Here is a 25878-nt window from a genome sequence, read left to right as displayed (position 1 = left end):
GCAGAAGCTTTGCAGTAGTCCAGGGTGATACCTTATTTCCCTTTCTCCCCTCTCTTTGCAAACCGACAGTGACAAAAATCGTTATCTGATTGCTGTTACAAACCAGGATCAGGAGCTAAGGGATGCTGTAAGTTGGCTGGATCAAAATACTCCATCATAAGTGTCATTAGAAGGACCTTCAGAACAGAGACCAGCATTTTAACAGCCACAAGGAAAGAGCAGCTCTCACGAAGAAGACAACAGCTTTTTCAGTAAAAGGTTGAGGCGTAGTATGCCACTGCAGTCGCCTCACTTTGTTGCACCCACTCCACGTAGAAGTGAACGATCTTGGTTTCCAGAAGCATCAGGGAAAGACGTGTTTTTGAAAAGGTTAAAGACAAAGATTTAGGAATAGTGGTCCGAGAAAGAAACAGATTAGTCGTTTTCTTCATTTTTTTCCTCTGTCAGCTCTTAAACACCTATTTAGACCATGTCAGGGATTACCATAGTAACCATTTAACCTCTTTTCAGAGCCCGTTGTGTTTCAGTTTAGTTCAACAATAAGCTTAACTGGCATTTGAAGCACTTTGCATTGTGCCTGTGACAGGAATTAGCACCAAATGCCCGTATTTTAGAGAGATCACAGTTAGAATCTAGAACATAATACTGTATTTTCAGTTTTGTGGTATTAGGTTGTTACTGCTTTTATGCTAATATTTTTCAGAGATAGAGTACCTGAATTTAGGATGTATTACCAGGTCTTATTTCTAGGCTGAATAGATGACAGACAGCGATAACTCATTCCTACAGTTACCGGTTCGATTGTATCATAAAACTCAGCCTCCCACCAAAGGCCAAAGGAATTCCTCACGTTGGCTGAGGTGCTGTTGGTGTGTTACAGGTGATGCAGCTGGGTGGTTTTAGTGCAATCAGCCCCGTACTTCCTTCCTCTTCCTTTCCCATGGCCTTCTGCAGCTTACTCTGTGATTGTTATCATCATAACTGGAGAAACACTCAGGACATGATGATTTAAATTAGATTCTAAAAACCTTTGGAATAGCATAGCCTTTTTCTCTTGTTCATGTCTAATTCGGTCTGGGCAGGATACCGTTGTACAAAATAATAACTTGCAGAAAAAGCCCTTTTCATAGAATATCTCTGTTTCTGCATTTTATGCATTCTTCCCTTGTAGGTTAATGGAGAACTGTCTTTTCCAGTTTTTAAGATCTTGCGGTCTACGACATACACACAATTCTTTTTGAAGGACTGATTATGGCTAGTCTTTCACTTTCAATCACACAGATCAAAGCAAATGTTGTTATTCTTGGGTGTTCATAGGTAACTACATCATACATAAGATCTAAAGAGATTAACAAGATAGGTGTAAATGCTTTTCTGTACCTTATCTGAGCACGAACATTTATAATGTTGGTGCTATACAATTAATTTTTTTTAACCTGTCACATAGAATTCTAATAGTGAGGAATTTTACTCCAAGAATGATGCCACTGTCCAAAGATCAAACCATTTCTCCTCTCTCTCCAGACTTTCAAAACACTTTCACCACACAAAGGGAGAAAATCATAAAATGCTGACTGATCTCTCAGTTTCTTATTCTTTTAAGGTGTTTTTCTTTTTTTAACTTCTACCATCATTATATACACCTGAGTGAGTCAGTTAATAATTCAGCTGCACTTTTTAGCCTCACAGTCCAAAGTTGCTATTGCTTTTTAGTATCTATGTTGACCAGGGATCAAACTTATCTGTGAGTCACTCCACCTCCTCACTTCTGAAAATATTCTCACTCTCTGTGTATGTGTGCATGTAAGATATAGACCTGAGTACGGAGCAGAAATACATCTTTCTTTTATGATGCATCTTCTGTGATGGAAGCTTTTGTGCAGACTTTAATAGTTTTGTGAGCGGTGTTTAATTGCATTATCTGGGACTTTTTGTTTCAGATGACTGCCTGGCTGGCTCACTCACTAGATGGATGGAGCGGTACTGTAGTTGTTCTGTCCTTTCCACTGACAGAGTTTCCAGAGTAGGATTTTTTTTTCTGTGGAGGGCTTGAGCATGGTCACTGCCACAGAATTACTACTCCTGCTGTCTGCTTAGAGCAGAACACAACTCACTTTGAGCTACAATCGTCAGTGCACAGATGAAATTCATTTCTCATCTCCTTTGTGAACCCAGATATTGTCTGTATGTGCTTCTTGCTGGCCAAGCACTAGATGAAGAGAAATACCTGAAACTGAATCCAGTGACATGGAGGCCAAGACATTTTCCTTGAGCATTTTGTCTGCAATTACAGTTATAGAAATAGTGCCAGAGGCAGGAGTTTCCAAACTAGCAGTGAGAAAGAGAGTTCAAAGTGGTATGTTATTGCTGCTTGATTGGCTGGATGCATTCGCCTACAACAGAACAGAATTAGGAGTTAGTGCTACTTCCACTGTCGTTGATAATGGCAACTAAGTTTGGGAACCCTTCTCTAGTGCCTTTTTCCACTTGTGGTTGACCTTGAGTTCAAATCTCTTCTTCTTAGATAGAGACCTTGCCATAAAATTCTAACCTAAGTCATTCCCTAGATGATTACCATTATGTGGGGTTTATAACTTGCTTTTGATGCCACCGGCGTAGGACATGGCCCTGCAGTTTCTCAGTGGCATGGATGGCAGTGAGCAGAGAGCACCTGAGCTTCCCATTAGATCCTTAACCAATTTTAGGTGCTATTTAAATTGCTTCTGGTAATCTTCAGAGCTACTGGGTTGTCTGGAACCCAGTTATTTTACCTTTGTTTTTACATATCTTCTTCAGTGACTGTGAAAATTGACAGGGGGATCTCTGTTGGTGAGTGGAGCTCAGGCTTCAAAACTGGCAGCGGCTCATTTTCACGTGAGTGCCCTGAGGTCTGCAGCTGACATCCCCCGTCCGTTAATGCCCAGCCCAGAATTAGATAGCAGCGGATTATGCTGAAAGTGTTTTTATTCATTCAGACTTTCACAGTAATCAGTCAGGCCGAACATTAATTTTCTGTGATGTTTTAGAGCAGGCACGTTTTCCAGGAGATGTGGGTCATCTGAATTAATTTTGATTACTCTAATTTTTTTGCTTGTACTTATTGTACAGAAAATAGGTACAACTATTACAATTCTGTGACACACAGTAAGAGCTGAGGTTCTCCCATAGCACAAGAGGGCAAACCGCATCCTGGCATGCATCAAATAAATACAGCATAACCAGCTGGTCAAAAGAGGTGATTATCCCGCTGTATTCAGCGTTGGTGCAGCCTCACCTTGAGTACTGTGTGCAGTTCTGGGCCCCACAATTTAAGAAGGATATGAAGGTCCTTGAATGCGTCCAGAGGAGGGCAACAAAGCTGGTGAAAGGGCTGGAAGGAATGTCCTATGAGGAGCGGCTGAGGACTGTGGGTTTGTCTAGTTTGGAGAAAAGGAGGCTGAGGGGTGACCTCATTGCTCTCTACAGCTTCCTGAGGAGGGGAAGTGGAGAGGGAGGTGCTGATCTCTTCTCCCTGGGATCCAGTGACAGGACACGTGGGAATGGTTCAAAGCTGCGCCAGGGGAGGTTTAGACTGGACATTAGGAAGCATTTCTTTACGGAGAGGGTGGTCAAACACTGGAACAGGCTTCCTAGAGAGGCGGTCGATGCCCCAAGCCTATCAGTGTTTAAGAGGCATTTGGACAATGCTCTTAATAACATGCTTTAACTTTTGGTCAGCCCTGAACTGGTCAGGCAGTTGGACTAGATGATCGTTGTAGGTCCCTTCCAACTGAAATATTCTATTCTATTCTACATCTCTGTAACCCATGATTTATTTCTTGTCATAGTAGATTTTCATCCCTGCATTTTCTTTTTCTATCACTCTTAAACATTAACTTGTATATGACAATATGTCAAAGCCCTCCAAAAAAACCCACCTGTAAGTTCATGTGCCATCCAAATATGTGCGTGCTTCCCCATCCTCTTTTTTTTTACAATGAGGACCAATTTGTCTCATTGAAATTTGATATAGCAAATGATGATGTTTCTCTAGATATAGAATCATACTTTTCTACATATCCTTTAAATCATTAAATCATTTAAAATCTCTTAAAGACGTGATTATTTCTTCAGAATGTCTGTCTGTGATACTAAAATATTAGTTGATTTCTTAATGGAGAACTGTATGCTTTTAGTTTTATCCATCAGCCTAAAGGAAAAATATGCACATTTAGTGTATTGGAAGTTACAACTTTTATGTTTAAAATTATAAAATCCAAAAACTAACATTTTCTGATATATGATAATTGTAAATGAGAACAGATTTTAGTTAAGCTCTACTAGGTTTGCTGCAACAATTATATGCTCCAGAATGACTTGAGAATATTGGCTTCCTGCTTGGATTTCAGCTGTAGAGCTCTAGGGTTGGCATAAGTTCCTGCGAGCACAAACACCGGTCACACTATGTAAGAATTTAAGGCTCTGAAAATTCCCTGTTTATATGTTCCCTATCATGAAAACTAGCTGTTAATCAGCCTCAAACACAATCAGTACATATAAAGCTGTGAATATCTTGTGTATAAACATTGGGACATGCTCCTTAGACTTCTAGCCTGGGGTTCATTGCCAGAAGGCACCACTATATGAGCTCTTACAATCCTCTGAGGATGACAGGTCTGATCTATTTTATTTGCACTGAGCCTAGACTAGCTAACATTAACATTTTCTTTCTGCAAAAAAATCTCCCATTTCAAAAACCTTTGTTTTGTTTAGAAATACTAATATTTCTTATCAAAGTGGGTATTTTTCTAAAGGAGGTGAGGTTGTCTGCCCCAAATCTGGAGGACTCCTACATCTTCAAGGAACATTTTAAAGAACCTCCTATAATCTAACTCAATTTAGGAAACAGGCAGCATCCAGGAGATAGTAGTGTTCCCTCTGTGCCAAATTGGGAGGAAGCTGGCACAAGGAAACCCCCTTACAAACTTGAAAGTTAGACCTTGCTTGGTTTTGGAGCAAGAAGCTAGAAACCCTCTGAGTCTCAGCCCACGGCATTTTGTCCTGGCTGCATGGCCGTAAACTGCAAACTCCAAAAGCTCAGATTTCCTCATGGCATCCTGACTTTCAGCATTGTCCTGCATGTTTTTAATAGAAGTTCACCAAAACCAAGTCGCCTGTGACACATTTTAATATCATCTAATCAGAATTTTGTGGAGATTCCACTGGAAAATTCCATGTGAAATCTTACTGACAAAGGTTACAAAGTGAAGGCTGCTGACAGTAGACCCGTGTTCGTTATAGGCAGCTTTGCACCTCTGCTGGAAAACTCTTACAGGGTCTTCAAACCCGAAGAGGTTGCAAGTCACTGATCTTAAGACATCAGTAGATGGAGAAAATGACACATCCGTTATAGCTTCAGCAGTTACTCTATCTCTCTGTTAAAAATGTGTACTTTATTTGTTATTTGGGTGTTACTGGATTCTACTCCAAGTCATTGATTCTTGTTATGCCCTTCTTCAGTAGATTCAAGCCATTTAATACATGATGCTTCCTCTTCTCTACAGTACTTAGGCATTGTAATCAAGTCACTTCCAATCCTCTTTTCAGAAAGCTGCAGAAATTCATGTTTTATGTTTTTCATGATCAGGCTTTTTCTCCATTTTTCCAGTAAGAGTTGTGACTTTTTACCTTTTTTGTAGTTTTCAGCATCTTACAAAAAATATATATATGTACACAAGAACTGTGTGCAGTATACTTTATATTTTTGCCAGATGGGCAAAGTCACCAGCTACTTCTGCTCACTTCTACTATTGAGTGTTTTGCACAGCGTTACACTAGCAGTTCACGGTCTGTAGCTTATGACCCTAAATCCTCAGCAGGAGGCACTGCCTTGAAACATATATTTCCTGATTCAGTAGATACTTAGAAATAGTCTTGAGTTCTCTGTCTTAGGATGTAGAATTTTTGCTTTTGGCTGTATGAAAATGTACTCTGTGTGACTGGTTACAGCTAAGTGATTTAGCACTTTCTCTCTGACCAACCTGTTGCATTACTATTTACCATTATGTTAATTCTTGTATCACCTGCTTACTTTATCAGCAGAAGTGTCTTCCACATCTATAAAAACAGCAGTAGACCCTGAACAGGACAAAAAAATTTTTTGCATGTTTGCTTCATCAACTAAATTTACAATCTTACCAAAGAATGAATCTGGTTTTAGTTGAAAAGACCTATTTTCCCTAAAACCAGGTGACTTCACATTCATTATACTCCATATCCTTTAAACCATCATCAATGCAAACTTTTATGAGTTATTCCTTTGTTTCATCTGGGTTTGATAAAAGGCAAATAGCTGACAGATACTGCCTTCATCCCATTTGGCCTTTTTTGAGTAAGATGGGCATAACATGAGCACTGTTCCAGTCTTGTGGAATTTCCCTTGTGGTCTAAGATTTATTAAAAATGAACATCATCAAGCCAGAGATCTCATGATAAGTACAGTCTTCTTTCCTAGATTTTTATAGATGACTGCAGTGACCTTTTTTTTTTACTGAAGAGATTAATGAAATTCAGTGTGTGGTACTGATTGCTATGATGACCTTTGATGAGCTGTCTTGTCTTCCTAAAGAATGTGTTAAGACAGTTTTTCAAAGTGAAATAGCCAGGGGAAGTGGAGTAATAAAAGAGGTTCTTGCAGTATGTATTTATCCAAAAACTTGAATATATTTCAGTAGTTTCATAAAAATATATTTTTGAATGCTTAGTTTAAGAAGTGGATATGAGCCTGGTAAGGGTAAGTCAATAGATTTGAATACATAGTACTAGTTAGAAGGAACTCATTCTTGAACTGAGCACAAATATTTAACAAGCTGAACTTAAACTTATAATTCAAGAGGTTGTAGAAGGAGGCGTGTATTAGTTTCTTCATTTCAACTGGAACCAAAGACAAAAATATTGAAATTATCTGAGAGAGTATTTTATATATTTCTGACTTCCATGAAACTAGGAAGCACTAAAGCCTCTGAGCTTTTCTGAGGGTTTTCAGCTTGTTTCTCTTCCAGCTGCATATCCTTTACCCCATCTCATATTTTGGGGAAGTTTTGATGCTCTGGAAAAATCTCCAGTACAAAAATTAGTAAAGAGGACAATGTAAGAAAACTTTTCAAATGAAGAGCAATGATACAGAAAGGGATTTCAAATCCTGCCTGTGCTTGTAGCACAGAAGCAGTGGATGGAAATAAAAAATGATATTGACTTGGGTGAAAGTTTTCTTCATCTTGATAAATTACAGGTGGAGAACTTAGTAAGGCTTTACCTATCAGCTGTTAACTAACATCAGCTCTCTGTGGTTTTCCCATTAGCAAATACAGTTCCTTTTCAGCTTGCTGTGCAGTCCCCTGGTTTGCAGCCCCTTCCAGGTCACCACTGAGGCTGCAGGGCAGTGAGGATCCTGACCTGCCTGTATGGCTGAGTTGTCTTCTTGTGAAGATAAAGGCACAAGCTGGTTTTGGCCCAGAACTGTGTTGCATGCTGCCCTGGAAGCTGGGGAGCATGGTAAGAATGTTCCTGTGAATTTAATGGAAACCAGTGACTGAAAGAGATTAGATACTCAGATTCTTGCCCTGTTCAGAGAAGCCCTTGAGCACGTGCCAGGTCTTCACGTGTTCTCTTTGGCCCACCACGAGCTACCCAGCAAGTTTCTAGTTTTAAAACAACCACATCACGTACTGCCTCTTGCCTAATTGATAATTTAGGAGATTTTTTGAGAAGGCTGCTGTATTTTGTGGGGTTTGTGTCTGGGGTCATGGAAGGGAGCTGGAGGTAGTGCTGGGGGACATTATGGAGGAACACGACAGCTGAACTGGTGTTGCAGCAAGCAGGAGATGAGAGAAAGGAGGACATATATCTGCGGGAGTTGAGTGAACCAGGCTGTGTTAGTGTCACTGCAAAAGGAACCATTTATTTATAATGTAGCTGGGACTGGTACGAGGTGCAAGGTCTTTTTGTCTTGGAAATTTGTTACAGAGGAAAGAGAAGAAGATAGCTGGCTGCGAAGGTAATCCACAAATTCCACTGAACTTCTCTTTGTGGTTCCTGCAGAACATACGGAAATATACTCTATGGCTTCAGTAATGGAGACACTGAATTCACCTGATAGTCTTTCTCTGGGGCTGTTGAATTTCAGCAGGTTTTACCAGCAGCCATACAGGATTACTCATTCCATCATGCCAATCATTCCCACCTACTGGTTTGTTTAATCTGTTTGTTCTGTCTTTCATTAATTGGTAATGTATGGTCATCATAGCAAGGACTCTGTTCATGCCAGGTTTTTAATACACTACCACATCCAGTGGTACATCTTACAAGTAAGAAATCAGTAATTGATTTGATTCTTAACTACAGTTCTCTGCTGTCTACCGATCCTTTTTTGGATGTATGCTGTAATTTGAATCCATAATTTAAAGCTTTGGAATCAATCACTTTTGGAAACTAAGACACTCTTGGTAGTAGAGTTACATTAACTAAGCATTAAGGTGCCCATACTTACTACAAGAGATGTTTTCAAATCAAGCAAGGGTACTGCACTGTGGCTTCATGTACCCTACCACAGGAGGACAAGGGCTTTCTGTAGAGTGACTGCAATGCACATATAATATTCTAATAATTATGGAAAAGCTTTGGGATTTGACTTCTCACAGTGTCTGATAACCCCCCCCAAAAAAAATCTTTCAAATGTATTACATTTCCTTTCAATGTTGTACTTAGACTACTCACTAGAAGACTAGCCTTGTGACATGCTATAGTTAATAAGTTTTCCATGCTGTCAAAAGTAATAATATTAATGTGCCATTCAGTTAAATTAATTTTGTTTTGTGCACTGGCCTGCATAAACGTGAGTGACATTTAGAAATATGATCAGGCAGGAGCTGAGGAGAAGCCAAGTGGCAAAATAAAGCAAGATGCAATCATTAAAGCAGAGCAGCCAGCTGCAGGCATTTGTGGGTAGGCAAAGAGTTACAGAAAACCAGGCTATGATGTTCAGGTGTATATATGTTTCTTTTATATTCATTCCTCCCTTTCTCATTTATTTAAGAAATTCATTTTCTTCTTGTTTAATTAAGAACTCAGTATGTTTGGTAGCATGGCCTCTTGTTTGGAAATGAGGGTGCGTTTCTGCTAATCTTTGATTTCAAGTGCCTTCAGCCACAGCATTTCTCATTTTGCAAGAGGCAGCTGATTGTAATGCTTTTAAACTGATGACCGTGAAGTGTCATTTTCTACTAATAATAACAGTGTTTTCTCTTTCCATTTCCTCTGCTTTTTAGAAAGCAGTATTAGAAGTGCTTTCTCTAAACAGTTAAAAATGTAAAGACGACTAAAAGGAGGAAGCTGACAAAATCTGACTTGTTAATTTTTTAATAACATTGGCTGGTTCAAATTATTGCCCAACTTGCTTTCAAGTCCGATTTACCATTGTGTTGGAGAATATTACATAATTAGAGCAGTTAAAAGAAATGCAATCTACTACCTTTCTATATATATATTGCAATAAGAAGACAAGAGATTTGTGAAGAACTTCTGTGTCAAGTAGTGCTGTTCAGAGGGGGGAAAAAAAAGGAAAAAAAAGTAGATTTTTATCTCCACAGAAAGATCCTGCCAGGTCTGTTCCTTTTAAGCAAAGGTAAAATGTAGTGCTGGCATACAGAAGTTGTATCACAGAGGAGTCAGAGAGTAGGACTGTAGTAGGGAAATCAGTCAAAAAGAATATGGAATTAAACCATTTCTTTTGGCTCTTTCTCACTCCTACTTTATACCATGACTGTATCCCTACAGATGCCACCTCCTGATACCTTTAATAAATTAACTTCATTTGGAAGATTGTTCCCTGTCTGCCCTAATACTTCTTCCTTTTAAAACTTACCTCATGGACCTTTGCTTCTATTTCTGTTCTCTGTTCACCTAGCATCAGTCTTTCCATCTCTTTAGCCTGTTGTCACTGCTAATCCCTTTTTTGCAGCATCCACAACGAGCCCTCTGGATCTTTGCCTCAAGAACCCTCTGTTTCTTCTGAGATCTCCTGCTGTAACCTATTTCACTTTGCTTTGCTTCTTAATTTACTTGTTATGTGGCTTGTACCTGAACACTTTACATTAACAGGAGCTTCCTTTTATGGCCAAGTTGGCACATTTGAAGAGGGTATAACCTATGAAGACACTTCTGAAATAATGTTAGTAAAAGCGAACGGGAGAGACTTTTGATCCCAGACACTCTGTACTTCCATTTTGTAAGACAAGTGTGTTATTCCTGAGAATAAAGACTGATCCTTGAATAAGGAAACATGCAGTGGGTCATTGTCTGTTCATATTTTATTGTTTTAAAATATTTTCTTCAAAAGTGCAGTAGGTACAGTCATGAAGAAGGTTCTTCCTTCTCTCTGGAGGCATTTAGCACCTATTTACTGCTAGCTGTATAACATCATGGCTGCTCTGTTCATGGGCATGGAATTCTTTTAGACAGCAAAGGAATTATTCTGCTTGGCAGATTAATGGTTTAGTTGTTAAAGTCCTCAAGTTTATATTGACTGGGTTTATAGTTAACATTTTGCAAGTCTGAAATAGCTACTTCTGCAATCAGCCTTTTGATTGAAAAGGGTTGGGAGTACTCTACCTCTCCTATTCGCTCTCAGTACTTTATCCCAAAAGTCATTCATGGACTTTGGGGTACAGTGGTACTTGGTATGCATACCTATTCACGTGATAGTCTCCAAAAGTGCTATAATAACGGGTTGACACATTAGCTCCAGCTTTTCTTTCTCTTTGCGGTTCTCCTTTATCTTTCCCTGCTGCACCATCTATTTCTAGCCTATTTATGCAAACTGAGTTTTAAGAGCTTCTTGCTCACTTCCCACTCCTTTGTTGAATTGTGGCAGAATCGTCTGCATATTGTGGGGTCATCTAGTCCCTGATTTGCAAGCATAAGAGAAAAAGATTGTCTTTCTTTCCTGGTTGTACCTATTGCAGGTTTGAAATTTTCTCCTTTTCTTTAACCATGTATTTATAAAGAATTCAATGCCTTTGAAGCTGGTAATGTTAAGGACAGCTGCTGTGGCAATACAGTTTCAGGTTTAAAGAAAAAGGGGGAGCCCAACAAACCAGTATTTCCTTTTCCCAATATGATCCCTATTTGTCCTGAGCGGTGTGGAGGAGCAGTATTTTCCCAGTTGTCGATCCCAGCTATGCATGTGGGTTGCTAATTCTGCCCACTTGCTGTGGTGGTTTAATTGAAGTTATGGCCAGTTCATGTCACCCATTTCTGCATCCATGCGATTCTGTTACTAGTATTATTGCGACACCTTTGTGGCTTAGTGTATTCATGGTTTACGTGCCAAGAGGAGGAGTTTGTTGGATTTGAGATCTCTGTGTGTAGACACAATACAATGGCCTCAAAACTGTCTGAAGCCCGTGGATGTGGGAATTAGGATGAGAGATTCTGTCATTACAGTTTACCTGGGTTTCCTGAATTTGGAAGACTCTAATTTAGCTTATAACCCACCTTTATGCTGTCCCTGTTTTCTCTGCAGAGTTTTAAAACATTTTGGTTTGTGTGAAAACTATACAGTGAACGTTATGAGCTTCCATTGTAAATACTGATTGGTGGAAGATTGTATTTTGGGTCTTCACCCATAAACCATGTCCTATTGTGTTTCTTTCAGGCTTATGCAAATATCCACAATCAAAACCAGGTATTGAAGTTGGAAACCCACCTCACTGCATTTATATCCTTCCTCTACTGACTATTTTGGAGTCTTAGATCCAATTAGGAAAAAGCATATGGTGCTGTGGCTCATTATTTTGGTATTGTTTTACCAAGAGAGCTGCAAGCATCAACTTTCTCACAGTATCTTCCACAAAAATGTTTATATTAAGAAGATAGATATCGCTGTTAGAGATTCTGCAGTGTGGATGAGAGTAATCTGCATAAATAGCATTTTCCTCTGTAGCTCATTAGGAGAGTGTACTGTCAAGGCAAAAATGACTACTGACAAATACGAGAAGAAACATGAGACAGGCAGGAGCCACTTAGAGTCGTCTCTAAAAAGTCCAGGTTCTCAACAGGACTTCAAATAGCCTTTTCTAAGCTGAAGAAGTGTTAGCAGCGCTGTCTGTGTCATTTATGTTCTGCTCCATTGCATCCTCTTTAAATGTAATGAAGTTATGAAGTTGCTTAGATGGAGAGAGTCTTTTGATTGGTGTTTAGGCATTATACATGAATAGGTTAATGTCTATGAACCTCCCAGTTGGAAGTTTCTAACACTAACTTACAGTTTCCATCAGAGATCAAAGTAATTTACTAACATAAATTATTTATACATAGGGCTGAAAGAAATTCATAATAACAATAAGGCACCTCCATGAGATAATCACCATACCAGAAGCACTCATCTGTACCTCATAGCCCTGCAGGGGTTTGTAATTATCTCCTGCAAACCACACCTCTAGTGATTGCTTTTTGTTGCTTCATTGCAGTGCTGCCACTTGCAGTATTTTGCCTGACAAATATTTTTAAAATAAAATAAATAAAAAAAAAACTAAACCGGTTAGGAATAGAAAACTTGTGGCAGTCATGCAAAGAGAAAATGTTAAAAGTGCAAGAAATATTGAAGAAATGCAGTTAGTACAGGTTTTAATAACAACAAAAAAGTACTAAATGTGATTCTGTAGGCATTTTAAGAGGTACCTATGCTTTTTCTTCAAGTTATTCACTGGAATAAGCCCATCATCTGCTGCTATTTCCCATGGCTTGCTGGTGATCTATGAAAAACTGGCTGTTTACATGATGCTGGCTTCTTCTCCGTGCTTCCTGCAGCTAAAATTACATTAAAAGGGGCTAAAAATGCATTAAATGCTCTCATAAAATTACTCTCCTGTGTAGACAATTGTGATATTTCAACAGAAGCATAACATGATTACAAATGGAGAAAGGCTGGTGAGAGGTGATGGTCTCCGTGGCAATAACTGTGTTTGTAAAGTACCTCCTCCAGCCTCTGCTGAAGCACTCGGATCAGAAACAACAATCCTAACACCATTTTATGCTTACTAAACACACCCTAGTCTCAACATAAGTACCAAAAAAAAATCAAAAAAACAACCAAACCCCAATCAAAGGAACAATTAGAAGCATGGTCTTGATTTAAAAGTACCTTCCAAAATAGATGTTTAGATAGTCTGCCAATGAGGTACATTTCTGAGGAATACAAGGAATACAAGTTCCTGTGCTGCTACAACCAAAGCTCCGCCTAGTGAATCTAGAGGTGAGGGCAGAGCCCTTGAATGTCGGGTGATACATGAGTACAAAGGTCTCTACGAGGGGGGACTAAAACGAGCTTTCAAATATACTGTTTCAGTCTTATTCAGAGCCCCATGAATCAGCCAGACTAATTTAAACCAAGTCTACCATGTAATAGAACAGTGACCGCGGAGAAGACTGGGCGGCTGGGTGAGCTGTGATCATGATAACGCAAATCAATAAGCAATTGATTTCTTCCATTCTGAACAAGCTGCAGGTGATAGATCAACTCCACCATTAGCCTAGCCAATATGGACTTCCAAAACCGAATGTCAGGGGAACAGGAACGTGCTTTGCTGTCATTGCAGGCTCAGTTAGAGGCGAGCATGAGCTATGCAGATTGTACGGCTGAAATCCTTATTTCCATGATCTGAATCTATGCTGGGATTTATAACAGTATATGCAGACAGGGAGGCATAGTAAGTCCTTCCATAGAAGTGCAGTCCATGCTGTGAAGGACATCTTAGGTTATTCTAGATATGAGTTAAAAATTTACATTTTCTGGTATTAGGATCTCTTCTTTTGAGCAAGGTCATAACATCATTATAGCCCTCCTGGGTCAGATAGAGGTCTCTAGGATACTGCTCCCCAACCAGTCCCTTTCCAGCCTGAAGAGTCCTAATCTACTTAGCTGTTCCTTCTGCAGAAGCTGTGTCATATCTTTGATCATTGCTGCTGCTTTTCTTGGAATCTAATTCTATCATATTCTTTCTGAGGTGGGGAGGACACCATAACTGCACCAGTTTTCAAGATACTGGCACATGTGCATTCTTACAGTGTTTTTATACATGATACACACATTTAACATCATGAGCTATTTTGTTGTGTTCTCTCTGAGCATTTCCTAATTATACATAACTGTGTGTGTTCTGTATGTTTTCACCACTGGTGATTACTGAGCTGATGTTTTGCAGGGAACTATCTATTACAATCCCTAGGTCTCATTCCCAACTTGTAATAATCAATTCAGAGTCTGTCACTTTATAGGTGTTGCATTATTATTGCAGTTTCTAAGTTTTTTTAAATTAAAAGGAACAATAACTACGTGATGCCATTCTTATATATGCCACTCCAGTCTTTTGTTGGGAACAACAAAGAATCACGCGTCCCCAGGAAAGTCTTCTGAGACAAGCCCACGCACCTTTTGATAAGGGAGGAAGATGTAAACCCTGAAGTATAGCTGAGTATCTGGCATGCATCCTTCAGACGGATATACTGCAGATGCTTATCCAAACCTGGATAAAAAGTGATTGCGTGTAAGAGCTGTTGAGAGAAGAACTGCCACTGATGCTGAAAATTTGGCTCAGTGGATAAAGTTCAGTTTCTCTTAAATGACTTGGAAGCTTGAGCTCCCAGTTGTAAAGGAATTTTGGTTCCTTTTACATGGATGGTAAAGTCCTTAGGACATGGGCTGTCTTTTCTCTAGGAAACAGCCACTACATCCATGAATATGTGAGCCAGTTGCTCTCAGTAGTGTTCCCCCAGCTTTTTAGGTAAGGTTCTGACTTTGCCTCTTTCCCCTTGGCTCTTTGAACCTGGTAAATTGCCATGTTCTTTCTGCATTTGTGGTACAGGGAAAAAGTGCATCATTCCTGCAAAAAACTACCTACTGTCTTAACAAAGAGCTTGGATACACTCCCAAAAATTTTCAGCAACCAACCTTCCAATTTATTCTAACAAAATACTGGAACCAAAGATATATCTTGATAGAAATGTACTTTATGCTCTACTGCCAGAATAAATTGTGGAAACAGACATGTGCCATAAGAGCTACTGTCTTTGAAAGAGAAGCATTGCTGTCTGAAATGCTTTATTGGACTGTTCATTTAACCTGATTCTTCTTGTCTCAAAAGCAACCTTGTTAACCTAGAGATACCGTTGTGCCTGAAAGGAAGGAGGAAGGCAGCTCAGATCATCCTAGTGATCATTTCTAAGCAGTACTCTCCTCTTTTTTTTCCCTCTCTCTCTCATATCTGCAAGTTCAAATCTATTACTCCTCCTTTTAAAACAAAGTTCCTGTAATTCTGAACATAATCCAGCCTTTCCCTCTTTGCCAGGACTGTTAGGAAGGTACTAAGCAATGAATTGCAAAAGGTTGCATTTGGCAGGATCCCAGATGATAGGCTGCAAGGCTGAAGGCAAAACCAAATCCTTCCAACCATTCCTGATGTGAGGAGGGATGCACTGTGTGCTTTCCCAGCCTGTATCTGCCTTGGGTTTTTTGCCTGTCAGATAGAAGACAAGTCTTTTTTTATACTGAATGTTTTGTGCTTTGTGTTTTTTATACTTTTTGCTTTTGTGACAAAGTGTGATGAGAAAGATCCATGTTACTGTTTCGCAGAAAGCAGTCTAGTGGTTGTGTGTGCGTGTGTGTTAATTGATTTCCACTGAAACACAGCCTGAAGAAAAACCCCAGTCATGACTTGGTTTAAAGGGCAAACAGTATTTGTGGGACCCTGATTGTCAGGGGTGAAATGCTGAGCAGTGTAACTTACTTTGCAGCCAGCACGTATCTTGTCATTTGGCTCCATACAGGATAGTTGCTGTGAACTCCAGTTGCTGCAACGGACTTGAGGTTATCAAGGATTTAAGCTGGGCAACTTTTGGCAGATATCTCATATTGTTCATTTGAATGTTTCGTTTAACAACAGGAGTTTGAGATGTAATCCTGTTAATTTTCTGTGGCGCTTTCACAATTGTATTTTTAAAAGGTACAATAAATGATTAAAATATAACACCATGTCTTGTTTGCTTTCACAGCAAGAAAAACTGGGTGATATCTGCTTCTCCCTCCGTTATGTGCCTACTGCTGGCAAACTGACTGTCGTCATTCTGGAGGCAAAGAACCTGAAGAAGATGGATGTCGGTGGACTATCAGGTACGTGCATGAAAACCTGCTTGTAGATTTTGCAGGCCCGTAAAGGCAGAAAATCAACTCATTTTCTATTGGAGATCTCTTGGTTGAGAAGGTAAGGGCTCTTGTTCACTGCCTGAAAAATGCGGTTTGTGTTTTCTGAAAGTTAGAGCATGAGTGAGTATATCAGAACTCATTCTAGCTTAAAAAAAGAAATTTCATTATACATTGCATTCCACTCCAAGACAAGGTCTGAAGAGTTAAACAGTCAGACGACAGTGTAAGCTCTCTGTACTTTCCTTCTCTCCTGTTGCGTGGAGATAAATACAGACTATTCAGGCAAGAGAAAAAAATCTGACTACAATTTCTATTGTCTGTTTAATCTCACAAAACATGAGCATTTCCCTGCAATGTTACTGATAATACATAATAGAGGAACTCACCACAGGTCACCGTGCTGACTGCTGGTTGAGGTGCTAGGATAATTGTTTCTACATTTGAAGGGCTCAGGTGTGATTGCTCCCATGTGCAGAGTTGGGAGTGCTCTGCATTTGCATATGCACCAGCAATCAAAATGACAGTCTTGCACTTGTGGTAGTCAGTCAGGTTGATATCTCCAGCATGCTCAGTACCTACAAAGAGTCCTCGTAGTCTTTCCTCGTAGCAAGGCTATACACGCCGTGAGATGATGTATGCCATCTCTAAGGGAGGGTGCAGTCAGCCACGTGACATCAGGGCTGTGTCCCTGGTAGGGCTGTGTCCCAAGGACCTGGTGGAGCTCCATGTAGGCTTCTGTTCTTTGCTGTGTCTGGAGTTTGGACACAAATTACTGTCTAAATTGCCAATTAGCTGAGACCAAATTAAATAACAAGATGCTTTATAAGGAGAGGTCTTTCCAGGAGAATTTTATTTTATATACCTTCTGTTTAAAAGAGACGGTTTCTACCGACCGTTGAGAATGAGGATATTGCCAGTGCAGCTCTAGAACTGAAAACTTTTACAGCTGTCACTAACATACAGATGATGTAATCGCCAGTTTTGAATTAGGAAGTGACAAGAAAAAAGCGTTTTGCTTTTATTTCCTTATAATCTTAGCACAAGGTAAGAGTTATATCCAAAATACACAGAGAAATGGGAACCTGCTAAAAGCAAGCCTGAAGGGCTTACCACTTCTGATGAACAATAACAGGAGGACCTTCACAAAGTGAGGGAAAACAAAGTCTCTTACCAGTAACCAGTTATCTTTTTTTTATTTTATTTGCTTCTGAAGTCTTCCACTGCACAGCAACAGACATAATAAAGTAAAAGATGTCAAAATATTGTTGTGGTCATTACCTCAATCAAGTCTAGCTTTTTCTGGTCTAAAATGGACATTGGATTAGGACACACTGCTAATAGTTTCCCTAATGCTCGTGCTGAACCAATTGCAAATTAATGTTCTTAAGCACATTTACTTCCTAATTGTTTCCTAATGAAAGATTAGATTCTCATAATGAGGAAGTGTGGGGGTTTTTGACTGAAATGCAGCTCTAAGAGCCAGAGCATCTATATTCTTTTCCAAGCTTTGCGAGAAATGTGATGGATAATGGGTACTCAGCTCATAAGAAAAGAAACAAAGGGGCAGGGGAAGCACTAGTGAACCGAAGACCTTCTACAAATTTCAGATGGAAAATATAATGCATTGTGTTGGAAATAACTATGAGGAAATGAATGGGCTTACTCTCCTCTATATGCTGAAGCACATAGAGGACATTTAAATATATTTCTAGGGGATGACAGGTTTTGTTCTCCTTTTTTAGGGCCATGCCAAACTAGAAACATCATGTTCTCTTGGAGACAAACAAACCCAATGGGATACCATGGTTGTAGCAAGAATTCAAAAGTCACTGACAGTGATAAATGGCAGTTAGTACGGTATTCCTGAGGCAGTAATTATAGATGAAATAATGTTGGTTTAAAGTGGATCCAGTATCTTTCATTAGGGAATTTATCTTTTAAATAAATTATGCAGAAATAACTTTTGAAATCAAGCTGAGATTCTGTTGTCATTATTCACACTAAATAATACCTACTCTCAAAGTACGGTACTGCTAAGTGGTAATGAAGGTGACAGGATTTTATCTATCTCGATTAGCGAACGCTTTCCCCACTAGTTTTGTTATTTTCTCTAGATACTAAAATGGTTTTTCGTTTTGCAAAACAGCAAGTTTTGCGTTGCAGTGGAGGTGGGAAAATGTTAACAATCAAATGTGATCTCAAACCGAATGTTACCTATGTACTCAACTGCACTTACTGTCACCAAGGGAAAGCCATTAGCAAGAGGTGAGAATTATGTAGTTGACACAGATGGGGAAAAAAATCTTAGAAGTTTGTCAAAAATAGGCAAAAAAGTATCTGGTTTTTGAGTTTAGAATATGTCTTTTTGTTATTCTCTCCTATTTTGGAGAAGATGCTGGAAAAGCAGAAGACAGACATTTGGAAAGGGCTCTGCTTTCTCTTGCATCCAGCCTTTATGCCTCTCTGTGGAGTTTATCTGCCTTGCAGAAAGGAGGAGCCAGGCCCTGGCTCCTGCAGGAGGTCTGACACAGCACCGCCAAGCATTCGCAGCACAGCGGCGGGCGACCTTGCCGTTTGCTTCTGGCTGCTTCTCTCCACATCTTGAGTATTACTGCTGCTAGTAAATATCTGCTGTGCCTTTGCACCTCAACGGTGTGGAAAGCTTTAGCATGTATGTTATCTTTAGTCCCAATACAAAGAACCAGTTTCTGTGGCTCAGTAGTCTTCTGCACTTGTATTTAGTAATTTATTAAAAATTGGAATGCATCCATAATTGTGGTCAGTCGGACTTAAAAACATGCTTGATTTTCAACATGTATATTTTATGTTTTGCAGATATAGAGCCCAGTTAAGAAAGTACCTATCAAAAGCAAGAGACTGATCACAGTAGATTGAAGTACTACCTTTCCTAGCATTTCTACAGGGTGAAATTCTACTGGTGAAACCTTAATCCTGCTAGTCAGCATATATATCCCATTTAATAGTTACTACAGTTGGGGAAAAAAAAAAAAAGCCTTTCTCTCCAGTGTTTTGAACTTTTCCATAAATTGTATTGGCAGTCAAAAGCCAAGCACAAATTACTTCGGAAACAGACAATAAAAGACAACAGACTAATCATCAAATTCATTAGACTCCTTGTAACAAAACCAGATCACCCATCTGAGCAATAAACTCCCAGGTTTTAAACTGACTGGCAACATCAGGCTGTGACTAAAGCAAACCTTGGCTCAAACACCGGAACTGTTCAGCCTGAGCTCGTCAAGTCACCACAAGTGGAAATTATTACTTCTGGTGAGCAAGGGCCTCTGGCAAACAATTATGCATGTTTTTAAATGGCATTTTAATTATTTAAATTATATTCAGATGCATTTTTAATGAATCTGACATCTGGCAGGTGATATGTAGGAACGTCAGCTATAAAGAGATTATTTTTATTTGTCTGAATTTGGTAAACTCGGGTTACATGGCTTTATAGGTATCCCTCACCCAAAACATCTACGAGACTTAGAAGCTTAGGTCTTACGGCAAATCAAGGGAACTTAGACTCCCAAGTCACTGTGTTGGGTTTTTTTAATTTTAATTTCATTTAGATGATTTGCAAAACTGGAAGATTTCAAAACCAATTTGCAGTTTAATCTCTCCAAACAGGCCATAGAGATACAGTCTGACTAATTCCTCAATAAGAGCACAATGCAGCCTAGCAATGCCGTTCGGTTCACAAGGGTCATCTATGAATTATGATACTTTATTCAGGTTTACAATGCCTTCAGCTGCAGAGAGAGGGCAAGAATTATCTGCAGCTCCCCTGTAAGAGATTCATTTAAATAAAAGTGGTCATGATTTCAGATACGGATTTAAATGAGTATAAAACTTCTATCTAAATTCATTTTAATCTTGTTTTGTATTTGTATTTTTTACTTATTTTCTAAAGAAAAAATGGTTGTTTAACCCTCAGCACATCTGACTAGCAGCTAAATGTGGACTGTGCAATAAATGGGGTGCTTCTTTTATTACATAGGAATATTCCCACTATTAATACACATTTTTGCAGGCAGCTCTATGGATTTCCATGTATTTAGTCATACCCTCCATTTGTATTCATTTTTGCTCCTGGCTTGAAATAAAAGCTTTCATTTCAACTTCCAGCAGCTTTTCCTGCTTTGACCAAGCCAATCATTGAAATAAATTACCTGAATACATTGAAAAGCATTTTCCCTCTGAACCCTCAGAAGAGCCTGGGGCTGGCACCGGGACAGACTGATGTTATGGGTGTTTAGCTACCCAGGCCCTTCAGCCTAAATGCCTTTTTGAAGAACTTCAGTGGCTCTACGTATTACTGGCAAAATACTGTTTTATATCAAAAAGTCATCTCTTAGTAGCTGATAATAAGTGTAAGCCTTAACATAGCTTATCATCTTTTCAGGATTAATTTCAGTATGGTTTATTCCTTCTAAAAATCTTTGAAAGCTAATGTGGTTTTGTTGTCTCTGTATTATTTTAGTATGCTTAGCTTTTAGTCAATCTAATTACCAGGAGTGTATCCTAGTAGCAAGCAATGTACCCTCCCCTTACCTCTTCAGCGCTGCTGCCTCTCACCGTTCCCCCCGGTCAGACCCCAAGTTTCAACGGGGAGGAGATGCCCTAGCTGGCACGGGCTCAGGTATTGCCTTGGAACTGTTGCCAAGTAGCAAATACGATAGCAGACCCTAAACTGTACCTACTAATGCCAAATTGATGCTTAGGAAGAACTGCAAGGAGAAGTAGATTGTGACTGGATCCATGTGCTCTTCCTTCTGCAGAAAGCTGCAGATACAGCCGTGAAGAGAAAGCGGCCTGTAATCCAGTCCATTATGTGTGAAAGCTAATCTCAATATTTATGAGTTACGAATAGAAGATACGCAGCACTTCTTTGTATCTGCCAAGCAAATACTATAAATCAGAACTGCCTCTGGGGACCAAATGGTACTATAGCAGAAATAAAGCTAGTTTTCTACAATTAGACATTTATTTTAAATATCGCATTCAAATTCAAAAGGCTTGGTTAGGTGTCTTAGAAAAGAATTGAAAAATTAAAAATTGTTTTGAGACCAGCTCTATGAAGACAGAGTGAATGCTCATGAATTATGCAGTCAGAGCATTCACTTTAATAACTTCATTAAAACATAAGAAACTTTAAAAGCTAGCTAACACGAATGCAATATTATGAGAAGAGAAATACACCAATAGTGCCATGGCCTTGCTATAAGCCATATTGTAAGCATAACTCAGTGAGTATTAAGGGAAAAGTAAACGGCCTTATTAAAAGACAAAAGTAAAAATAAACAACAAACACCACCACCACAACAGCTGCATTTGCGACTAGCCTAATCCTAAAGAACCCCACAGAGATCACTACCAACAAGTATTTTAAGGTCTCTACTTACTGTGAGGATTTCTACAACATCTAATATCTCAGTATCTCTCTGTAATACACTGGCAGAACTTCCAACAGTAGGTGGCTGCAGCAATACATCTCTCTAACGCTTTGCAAAGCGGTCTCACAGCATCACAGTAAATTCACTGTGGGCTCCTACAGTGGTGATGGGACCAGTCACCAAAGCTCCATCATGTTAAAATCTTTCTCTCCTGCCCGGAATAAGATTCCTATTGGTGACATCTTCCTTAAGACTGGGCAGTAGGGACGGGGAGTCTTGTCTGAAATGGTCCTCTTTCAATGGGTAGATAAGGTCTTAGGGAGTTGTTTCTTCTAATCCCAACTTGAGCGTTCGACGTCAAACCACCTTCTTCCTCAAGTTAAAAGCTGAAGGCGGCAATTCCAAAATCAAAATATATTCCAAATTACAATGCATTCATCATAGAAGCCACGTTAAAGGATACATAAACTCTCATATTCCAGGGCATTTTGGAGAGTCTTAGGAGGAAGCTGTCAGGTAATTGTCCATTTTGGAGTGAGTACACAATTTCCACTGAATCATATGCTACAGGCTATTGCACACAATAATATATTGTATTAGATGAAACATCAAATGTGGCAACTCCTACAAAGAAGCAGAGTCAAATTGTTCTGCTCTTTTTTTCCTCCTGTGCATAAGATGAGGAAAAATAGATTGTGCCTGCTGATTACCAGTGAAGCTGTACAAAACCTGTAGGCACTGCTCTGAGAAACCTTAGGACAAACACTGTGCTGAAAAATTGCCTGGGCTCAGGAGGTGTTTGAACAGCTTCTTGATTTGAGAAAGGAAAGAAAGCTTATTGTATGTGTACATCTCCTTAATCGTACACACTGACCAAAGGTACAGGAGGTCAGCACCCAGCTGTGTGGATTCTGCCAGCCAGTAGTCATAATTTTCTGGCATTGCTGTTGATTTCCCCCCACGCTCCCTTCCCCAAAACAGAGAGCAGGAAGACTTCTTATTCTTTTGAATAGCCACATCTAAATAATGCATTTTGTGTGTGTTTGTATGCATGCTTCTTCCTGATTAAATTATAGTATGTTTTTATTCAGTTATGCAGTCCCAAAGCAAGTGTGAAGATGTGTGTGTTAAATTACTTATATGAAAATGAGATGGTCAATACTTTAGGTTTTCAAGCTCTACAAGAATTTCATAGCAATGTGAGTAGCTGTAAAATGGATGTAGAAATACTGTAGATAGATTCTGGAGTCCTTAGGGAAATTAGTCAGTTCTCTTACAGGTAAGTTTAATTTATTTTTACTCTCTGAAAATTGCAGCCTATGTCTTTTCTTTTAATGGATTTGAAGAAAAAAATTAAAATATGAACTCAAAAAGAAGATGTCTTTTTTCATCTCTGTAAATACAGTTTAGATCAGTGCTTAAATGTTCACATAAAGTGAGAAAAGTATAATTGAGGGTATTTCCTTTTCAGGACAGGTTTTTAAGACAACATGATGAGAATTTTATTAGCACTGTTAACGTGGTTGACGTTTGATGAAGTTTGTAAGACTTTTTGAAGAAACAGAAACAACTTTAAATTCAAGTTTATACATTACTTTAAATCCCACATGCCTTTTTTGTTTGTTTAATCCCATGTGGGCAAGAAAGATGATTAGTTTCTGCTAGATCTTTATGTAGTTATTTCTTATATGCCTCCTGACTCAGTTTCCAACGTGTAACTCCTTTGTGTGCTCATCTCAATGGAAAGAAACATTTCACAAATTAGACCCTTGATCCTGATCCTGAATTATCCCTGAAGGGAGTAGGGGTTGTATGCTGAGAAGGGAACTGCACGTCTCCTCTAGTACACTGGGCTGAAAATACTTCTGTGACGACAGAGAAAGCGTATACTTCAGTGTAAGGAGAGAGATAGGAAGACAGGTGTTTCTAGTTCTTTGTCAGTATCATTATTTTACGTATATGCTTTACGGGTGATAGTTGTTCAAATCTGTTCACACATTTGGCAAGTGAAGCTCTCCGCTGGCAGCTACGAGATGCTTATTCAACAAAAATGGAAATGAAGTTTTCCCATTGCCAATTCCAGAATTTATTTTCCAAAAGCTTTCTAACTGAAGGTGGAAGTCAAATCCTGCCCTTTCTTCTGTTGATGCAGTTCCCCAGAAAGGTCCCATTACCCTTCTCAAGGTAACAGGAGAGAAATACAATCTTGTTGCTGATTGAGACTGAGGTGCCAACATTCAGTTATTCTTGTTGTGCCTTTTGTGTGTCTCAGGAGAGTGATAGGAATCTCAGTGGGATTCTCTTTCCAAATATTTTATCCCTCACTTTACTTCCATTATGCTATTGATGAGGTAGAAAAGCCAGCATTTGGGATTTGTTTCTTCTTTCCAGCACAGGCCCCGCTGCCTTCGAGCCACTTTGTTCTAGCTGAGTCAGTCACAGGGTTTGATTAACTGCAAATTACCTGCCAACAAGGTGGAAAAGTGAAGCCCAGAAATGCCACTTTTCCCCTGTAAAGAAGTTCCTGTGTGGTGGAGGTGAGAATTTATCTGGGTTTAATGCCTAGCTGCCCTTTTCTTGTGCATTTGTTTATTAGTGTTGAAAGTCAACACAGTGAGTGTCCTATCTTCATGAGGGTCTTCTGTATCATCATTAAGGTGTCTTTGCATCTTCTTTGTAATAAACTGAATAACTGAGCTCCTCAGACATCTTATTGTAAAGTGTATGTGTCATTTTGTGAAACTTTCAGATGAAATTGGTTGAGTCACCATCCCTGGACGTATTTAAAAGACGTGTAGATGAGGTGCTTAGGGATATGGTTTAGTGGGCATGGTGGTGTTGGGTTGATGGTTGGACTCGATGATCTTAGAGGTCTCTTCCAACCTTAATGATTCTATGATTCTATGTATTGAAGGGGAAAACAAGGCTGGGTATGAGTCAAGTATCTACAGAAGCAACACCTTTATTTAGATATTTAGTTTCTCTAGGACAGCTAAGGTGCTAGGCAATTGTTTTACAAAGCTAAAGATAAGAGAGGAATCTGGTCTTTTTTCTCCCTTAACAATATGATTGGTTTTAAACTAAAAACTGTGGGGTTTTTCCTCCATTATACCAGTCTTGTTGATAAAATGGTGCCAGATGTGTTTCTCCCGACTGATGGCTCTGTCACCAATATAATGCAAGAGTAAAACTGGTAATATGGAAGGAACACCTCCTGACATTTTATGGTTGTTAGTGCAGTGACTTTAGTCCATAGGAGGAGGTTAAGATTTTCTTCCTCTTTTGTTTATTAAGCTATCTTTTTTCTGTCTTGTTGATGAATATGCTATTGCTCATTCCCCACATGAATTCCTTTCACTTCTGCTGAGCTGTCTTCAGGTTTACAAATAGCAACAATTTTTACTCTCTTTAAATCAAAATAATTTATGTGCAGGGGTTTCTTGTGGCATCCCAACACATTAGATATTAATGTAATGATTATTGAATAGTAAAATATATAACTCTCATTAAAGAAAAACACAAATAAAGCACAGATCACATAGCATCTGTCCAGTATGCGTGCCAACAAACATAAACTTCTTTATTTGACTGCAAAATCCAAATGTTATGTAACACAAATGACCAACGTGCAATGGGTAACATTTAGAGGTTTTCTTGCAAAACATGCCTAACACAAAACCTGTCATGAAGAATCCCACCCACTGTAAAGCTCAGCTGTTTTCTACTTTTTTGTGCAAGCAGAAAGGAGGATTTGTAAGCTCCGAATTGTGAGCTTTGTCACAACATAATCTCTCTCAGATTTGAGTTTGTCAAAAGCCAAATAAAGATACAGGTATACATTATAAAACTGGGCATAATCTCATAGTAGACAGAACGAAATTTTAATTCCTGTTCTGTAAGTAGCGACACATGAGGATTTCAGGATCCAAATGTAATCTCTGCTGCTCAGCAGCATCTCTGTAGGAATTTCTTCAGGTTAGAGAAGTAAGGGGTTCTGTTTAATCTCAGCTATCAAGCCCATTTCGTGGGACCTCTTTTTGTTCAGATTCCCGGTGGTACCACAGAACACTTTACATATACAGGTCTGCAGGTGAAATCCACCTTTCCAGTGAAGAGACTATGATAATGTCCTGATTGAGCCCTAGTGAGAAAACATCTTAAATTCTATTTGAGCCTCTCCAGAAATCTTTGCAGTACAGCTGGCTCCAGGGCCAGTCTCATTACGAC

General features: G+C 39.2%; 1 protein-coding gene across 2 annotated transcripts in view; it reads left to right on the top strand.

The window, feature by feature from the left end:
• The window catches only part of SYT1 (synaptotagmin I), a 132656-nt gene that overhangs the window by 62458 nt on the left and 44320 nt on the right, over positions 1-25878 (top strand). For both annotated transcript variants that reach the window (XM_009327524.1, XM_009327526.1), the window contains exon 6: positions 16087-16204. In XM_009327524.1, the coding sequence (XP_009325799.1) occupies positions 16087-16204 (118 nt within the window). The remainder of the gene's footprint in view (positions 1-16086; positions 16205-25878) is intronic.

This window comes from Pygoscelis adeliae, unplaced genomic scaffold (assembly GCF_000699105.1).
Source record: "Pygoscelis adeliae isolate BGI_AS28 unplaced genomic scaffold, ASM69910v1 Scaffold113, whole genome shotgun sequence".
Taxonomy (NCBI): domain Eukaryota; kingdom Metazoa; phylum Chordata; class Aves; order Sphenisciformes; family Spheniscidae; genus Pygoscelis; species Pygoscelis adeliae.
This window is presented reverse-complemented; position numbering and strand designations above follow the sequence as displayed.